The 7599-nt window shown below is 46.6% G+C and overlaps 1 protein-coding gene across 7 annotated transcripts in view; it reads left to right on the top strand.

Moving 5' to 3' along the window:
* Nucleotides 1–7599, top strand: part of PROM1 (prominin 1) — a 155028-nt gene that overhangs the window by 40295 nt on the left and 107134 nt on the right. For all 7 annotated transcript variants that reach the window (XM_019526280.1, XM_019526275.1, XM_019526278.1 and 4 more), the window contains exon 2: nt 296–354. In XM_019526280.1, coding sequence (XP_019381825.1) covers nt 296–354 — 59 coding nt within the window. The remainder of the gene's footprint in view (nt 1–295; nt 355–7599) is intronic.

Raw genomic sequence — 7599 nt, 5'->3', positions numbered from 1 at the left:
AAAAAAGGCTTCTCACTACCAAGTTGATTAATCTGGTTGTCTCCCAGCATTCTCATGACACTTCTGAGTTGTACGCTAACAAATAAGCAGGGCAGTGACTTGCTACGTGTCAGTTGTTGTGTGATAAACTGTCTCTATGCCCACCCTACGCTTGGGTTGAGTGCAAAACCACATCACGTTATTCCAGAATAAAACAGGGCTCTTATCTAATTAGTCATACCTAGCTGTATCATTTACTAACAATTTTGCTAATTTATGCTGTCTGAAACTCAGAAATGCTCTTTCTTATTTTCAGAGGTCATCAGAAAGCTAGCACAGCAGAAGTTTGGGAACATACAGAATGATTATCAGAAGGTAATTTGTCCATTCATATCTACACAAGCTACTGGAAATAATAATTTAGCTGTAGTTTTCAGTTATCTGTCTTAAGTAGAGAATATATTATAAGATGAAAATTGTATATGAGACTATCTTTGAACAAGGTTGTTGGGGGGGGTTGTATTTTTTTTTTAAACCAGAAAACTTTTTAAAATGCTAGAGAGCACCAGAAGCAAATGCATCTTATTTTTACTCGAAATAAAGATTTAAAGCCAAGAATGTTTTTAAAAAATTGGATGGAACTTGTTACTAGACACTGTGAACAAGGAGTTCCCTTTCCTTCTTAGATAATATAGGATTGCAGTGCTTCTAATACTGCCTGGGGCTTTTTTTTGTACACACAATTGCAAGATTGTTTGCAAATATTTATTAAAAAATAAAATTTGTATGAATGTAGGTTTAGTAGAGTTTATTTAGTATTCCTGCTATAATGTGATTGTTACAAAGAGACTTAAGTCTGTCTGTGTGTAAAATAAATAATTAAATAAAAATGTTTTTTAATCCAAAAATATATAAACAGGACACCCTAATTGTTGAGTTCCCATGCTAGTTGCAGTTGTTACACAGAAAGCTGAGCTCACATACAGATTTCAGCCGTTACTCCCAGAAAGCTGAATTCCCTTGTTCCACTGATAAACATATTTTTAGTTTCTGAGAAGTGCCTATCACTTTAAACACATTTTCCAACTTTCTCCCTACAACAGGGCTGTCCTACTTCTAGGCTCCTGTGCGCTGCATGCTGTGTAGGCTGCACTAAGTGAAGCATGGGTCACTGAGCTTTAGGCCCAGTAGACACTCTTCCAATCCCCCACCTCCTGCTGCATCTTTGCACCCATGCAGGCACCCCCTGTCACTGCTACAGTAGGTGCTTCCTCCCCCCTCCAGCTGTTGCACTGCTTATCTTGCCTGCCAACCCCCAGCACACAACCCCTGGAACAGAGGTGGGAGGCAGCAGCTGGAGGAGGAAGGGGAAAACCCAAAGACTCCAGCTGCTGTTGCATTTGCACCAATAGGCAGAGGGGGAGAGTGGTGGCTGGTCAGGAGCTGTGGGCTGCCAGTTAGACTTCCCTCCCCGATAGTATAGTATACCTACACTGTACACTCAAGTTAGCAAGTAGCAGTGGAAGAAATAATCCAATTCAGGTACAATAGTGGTTTGTGTTCCTTTGAACCACTCCTAAACACTATAGGCCCTGTTTTAGACATCATCACATGTTGAGTTCTTGTAATATGGCCCTTGGCTGAGACCAAAATGGTTGACACAATACTTTGTACTATCTATTAGCTTGTACATGCCTAGGTATGAGGTTTATGGGTCTGTATGTTTAGATGGATGCATGGAACTCTGTACATGGTCACTAGGCTCACATCAATGCCAAATTGATCATCATAGGATTTGAAGAGGGAAGGTACTTTGTGCTGTCCTATCCTTCTGAGAATGAGACTATGGCTCCAGTACTGCAGTTCCCAATTTTTTTCCAGTCATGACACAACTTGGATAATTTCATGGATCCCCATACTTACGTTATTTGTGCACTGACAAGTAAGCAGGGACAGTGACTTACTGTGTGTCAGTTGTTCTGTGGTAAACTGTCCCTATGCCCACTCTTCCCTTGGGTTGAGTGCTAAACCACATCAGCTTATCCCAGAATGAAACAGGTTTATGTTGCTTTGGTTTAGGATAGGGGCTGTTACTGCAGTTCACGAGGGCCCACTCTAACTGTGGACATGCTACACCTCTGCTCTCCAGTGACTGTCCTGTGGCTGCTTCACTGATGCCCTGTCACATGGCCGGTGAGAGCCAAACAGGGGGGCAACTTAGCCCTCTTTCATTTAGGGAGGAGCTGCCCCAGGTTAGCTCTTGCCATGCAGCAGTTATGGGTACAGGCACAGTTATGGAGCAGCTGAGGCATGCTAAAGCTTTATTCTTGTTAACTGTAGACAGAGGGTGTAATTGCAAACTCAGAGAAATTAAAGGCTCTGTGGCAGGTGTTAGAAACTCCCAGCATGTGTGCCAGAGCATGGCACTCAAGGTAATTTTGCTTGGTACACCACAGCAGGCCTGGGCTCTGGGCAGCTGTCAGTGGCCATGGCACACAGGCTGCTCAGAGTAGGTGACAGGGAGGCTGCAAGCCAGGGGCGGGAGGCAGCAGCTGTCTAGAGCCCGGGCTGGATGTGGCAGGCAGCTAGGAGGTTGCAAACAGCTGCACCAGGCTCTAGAACCCTCGTCAGGCTTCATGGAGGCGGTGGCTGCACACATGCCTCAAGCACACGGCCAGGAAGGGGTCTCAGGCAGTGCAACCCCAGTCCCTTGCTCACTGTGCACCCTGAGGTCTGTGTGTGTGCAGCCACCACTGCCATTTAACAGGTGCTCTGGACATGGTACAGCTGTTTGCAGCTTGCCCACCACCTGCTGCAGCTGTCCAGAGCCCAGGCCAGCTATGGCAGGCAGCCAGGAGGTTTCAAACAGTTGCACTGAGCTCCAGCTAGGCTCTGTGGCAGTAGCAGCTGTATACATGCCTCTGGGCAGATGGCAGGGAAGGGTTCAGGGTTGTGCTGCCCCAGGCTCCTTCCTGGCTGCTACACCCTGAGGCAAGCATGCAGCTGCCATTGCCACAGAGCCCAGCTGGAGCTTTGGAGCCCACTGAAGCTGTTTGCAGCCTCCTGCCTGCCTGCTACAGTCAGCCTGAGCTCTGGGCAGCTGCAGTGGGCGGCAGGCAGGCTGCAAACAGCTGCACAGGGGTCTGGAGCCCTGGCACTGGCTCCACAGTGGCGGTTGCACATGAGTCTTAGGGAGCGCAGCTATCAAGGGGCCTGGGCCTTCCCCTGCCGTCCACCTGGTGGTGCATGTGCATCCATCGCTAGCAACAAGGATTGGGTCCCTTGCACCTCCAGCACACCAAGCTGAGGTGTGGGTTGAGGTTGGGGTGTTTTTTTGGCACTTTGGCCAAAAATGTTGCTGACCCCTGCTCTGTGGGGACTCCCAACTGCTGCACTGCAACTCAGAGTTGTCACCCCTAGTTTGGGAATCACTGTTGTGGTACCTTGATAGCCTAGGTATAGTGTTTGGCTGTGTCATTTCTCTCTTGAAGCTAACCCAAGCTGTTACCAAACTCACAAGTTATTTTGGGTGCTAATAGTGCATTCAAAGACTGCAGAAAAACCACTGTATACGTTAGATGAAGTTGAGAGCATGGATTTCATGAACTAGTGAATAGGGCTGTGTGAAGCTTCAGTAGCCAATTTGATTTGGAGGAGATTCGGTGGCTGAATCTCTGAATCCAAATCAACTCGGGAGACCAATTAAAAGGTCTGAGTCAAATCCGAAGCCTCCGAATCGATTTGGAAAAGATTTGGAGATTCGGATCAGTTGGGGTGAGGCAGGCACAGCTGGGTGGCTGTAGGTTCTTCTGGTTCCTCTGGCTGTGCCTGCCTGTCTCCATCCCCGCCTGGCCCTAGCATCCTGGCACTTAAAAAGCCCCCCACTCACTGGCTGCAGCAGCAGAGATCAGGGCCTCTGGGAGCTTGTGGCAGTGCCCCCCCCCATGAAGTGTGGGGCAGTGGGGGGCAGCAGGGATCTCCCCCTCGCCTGGCACCTGCGTGGCCCCATCGCGCAGGTGCAGTGTGGCTTAGCAGGGTGCAGCACGTGGTCTGGGAGCTGGGGCTGAGCGTTACCATGTTCCAGGTGACTGCTGGAGCTGCCCCAGCTCCCAGACCACACGCAGCACCCTGCTGAGCCATGGTGCACTCATGCCATGGGGTAGCTGTCATGTGGGTGCCAGGTGGGGGGATGATCCCTGCTGCCCTGTGCTGCGTGGTGGGGGGGAGGAGGGCTCTGCCACAAGCTCACAGAAGCTCTGCTCACCACCGAATCAAATCGCTGTCCTCCGAATTGGCCAAATCCGAATGCAAATAGAATACTTCCCTATTCTCACAGGCCTACTAGTGAGATCTGTAAATGAAGCCATTTAATTGTGAGTGATAACTCTGAGTCTGAGTGTTTCCATATTGCTCTAAATGCTGGAATTGAGTTCATGAGAACTGGAAACCACTGCCAGCTATAATCATATTTACAGTGTCCACTAGATAAACTTATTTGTCTCTCAAGAGTGGCAGTGTATAATGTCAGAATAGTGTTTGTATGTTATCTGTATTTAAGAAGAAGAAAAAAAACTTATCTGCTTGTCCAACCTCAATAGTATGTAAGAAATTAGAACAAATTTCAAGGGAAAGAAAAAAGGAGGAAGATGGAACATGGGATAAAGTTCAACATGGTTTTGCGAAAGATAGATTATGGCAGGTTAATCTGATTCTAATAATTGAGTTATTTTTGTCAGAAGAAAGATAAGGGGAATGTGGTAAATCTACTTTGTCTGGACTTCCCAAAAGCATTTGCTGAGATAACACAGGGGAAGATGGGGGAGACAGGGATTATTATGAGAATTACAAAGTAGGTAAGGAATTGGCTGAAGTGGCGACTACAACTGAAAATGCTGAAAGGGGAAGCTACCTAGCTGAAGAGAGGCTTCTAGGGAGATCCTCAAGGATTGGTGTGGGACTACCTTTTAAAATATGCATGTTACATTCTTGGCTCAAAAAATAGCAGCATGCTATTTACTTACGGAATAAAGTTAGGAGACCTTATTAGTACAGATAAAGGTTGGAATACCATAAAGTAGATTTGGGATGACCCTGAGGCCTGGAGTAATAAAGTAATTAAAAAATTCAACAGTACAAATTGCAGCATCATGTTCCTGAGGATTATAGCTGGAATTTTTCATATAAGCTGGGAATTGTGAGTGACGGAAGAGGAGGCGAAAAAAGTGGGGTGTGTTTGTATAGTGGTTTTCAAACTATTTCAGGGAACTCTGGAGTTGTGCAACAGGTCATGAGGGGTTCTGTAAAGATTGGGGGTAATCACGGAGCAGGTCAGGAGATGGTGCACCTGGCTCCGCATCAGTCTTTAGGATAGGGGTAAGGGATTCCCTGGCAGAAGTGATATGAAAGGGTTCATGACTTTCCACTGTGCTTGTCCATCACATAATGACCATGAGCGACCTTTTTTTTTTTAATTTTATTTTATTTTTGGATCACTATATTAAATTGGTAAGCGGAATCATAGGGTGTATCAAGAAAAGTAATTCTGATAGCTGTAGGGGAATATGCAAACTACTGGTAAGACCTTGTTTGGAACAGTATGTACTCTTTTGGTCACTTACATTTTAAGAAAGAGTAATTTAAACTGGTATAAGTGTAAAGGAGAGTTACAAGAGTAATAAGGGGGATGAGAACCTGTCTAACAAGGAGACTAAAACCTTGGCTTCTTAATCCTAGAAAAACAAAGACAGAGAAGAGATATGATTGCTCTGTATAAATACGTTATCAGGGTAAACACTGGGGAGGAAGAAGAGCTGGCGAAGCTAAGAAAGAAGGTTGGAGCTAGAACAAATGAGTACAAACTCACTACGAAGATGCACGGTCTGAAATTTGGTTGGAAATTCAATCAAAATAGTGACTTTCTAATCACAGTAGTGGGGCCAAAAATCTAGTTTTAAGATGCAGCTTGAGAAATTTATGGATGGGGGCTATATAGTGATTATCAGGGATCTGGATTTTCCATTTGCTGCAGAAAAACATGGGAAAATGCAGCTTCTCTTTAATGGAGAAAACTTGGATTTCTTCTTTTAAAGGAGAAAATTATGTATTTTCCCCTTTAAAGGAGAAAAACATAGGAAACAGCAGGTTCCAGCCTGGATGGGCCTGCTTGGGGCTGCAAGGAGTGGGAATAGAGATATCAGGCAAGGGGCACCACGTGCATGTGGAGAAGGTGGCAGGAGCTCTACAGGAGTCTATGGGAGTAGAGATGGTTGAGGAAGGGGCACAGGCCGGGGGTGGGGTGGGGGAGAGGGAGCACAGGCCACATGTGGCAAGGAACAGGTGACCCCTGAGATTTCTGTACCCACAGTGGGGCGTGGGGCTTCAACGGCAGAGCCAGAACAGATCCAGAGGAGCTGCCTCTGGCCCAGCGCTGGGTCCTGCCTGCTGGGTGGCAGCGGAGGCTCCTGCCCTGGAGTTGGTCTAGCCCTGCACCCCGTTGTGGGCACAGAAATCTTGGGGGGCCTTAACCACACATCCGCTTCCTTCTTCACACACTGAGGGGCCGGGGGCCAGCAGGTCAGGAGTATCAGTAGGGCTGGGGGGCTGTGGTTTGGGAGTCAGGGGCACTGGCAGAGTGAGAGGACAGCAGGCTGGAGCAAGGGGCACTGGCAGGGCTGGGCCAGGGGGCAGCAGGTTGGAAGTGAGGGGCAACAGCATGGGCTTGGGGCAGGGCACTGGTGCATATTAGGGCTGCTCAGTGCCACAAGGCAGTGAGGGGGACAGTCACAGCTGAACCCATGTCCTGGTGAGCAAAGAAGGCATGGAGAGCTCTGATTTTTCCATGATAAAAAAAACAAAAAACCCAAAATCAAATGCCAAAATGTATAGGTATTTAGAATGGATTTGATTATCGTGAGTGAGGCACTGGTATGTTTCCAAATTGCGTTAATATTGTAAATGTATCAATAAAACATTGTGTTCTACCGATACCTCTATATATTGGCATTTCATTTTAATTGCAGAAAAAATGCCAATTTGGGGTTTTAATCAGAGAATTTGCAATTTTTAAACCAGCATCTCTGGTGATTGTCAGAGAAAAGGAGATTAAGGCGTGTGTGTTTGTGGACGGAGAGGAAGATCTCAAAGACTTCCATGAAGAAAAGGGGGAAACGCCATTCTCCCTTGCCATGGAGAAGGTGAAGAGTTTAAATTGCAGCCGGGCAGATTTAGATCCCACTTCAGGGGGAAAAAAAAACTTAACTGTCAAAACAGTGGAACCAGCTGTCTGGGGAAATGGTGGAATCTCCTTAATCAGAGGTTTTCAAGAAGAGCCTGGATGGGCATCTGTCTGGAATGATTTAGAAACCTGTGCAGAGTATTGGAATAGCTGATCCTTGAGGTCCCTTTCAACCCTTGGATTCTGTGTGGTTACCTGCAAGTGACCCAATAGGTCCTTTTTACTCATGTCCCCAGGGTTACACAGCTTTGTTAGACTATCTCAGATGTGTAGAAATTGTATTCTGTCAGGGTAAATCAGGAGTTGACTATAGCCTCATAAATATTCAGCTGATTATGTGGTCTTGATTTCTAGCTGTTTTGTGAGAGGTGCTTGTATTCAGCTTC

Source organism: Gavialis gangeticus, unplaced genomic scaffold (assembly GCF_001723915.1).
Source record: "Gavialis gangeticus isolate Ggan-Ray unplaced genomic scaffold, GavGan_comp1, whole genome shotgun sequence".
Taxonomy (NCBI): domain Eukaryota; kingdom Metazoa; phylum Chordata; order Crocodylia; family Gavialidae; genus Gavialis; species Gavialis gangeticus.
The sequence above is the reverse complement of the archived record's forward strand: the minus strand, read 5'-3'. Positions and strand labels throughout refer to the sequence as shown.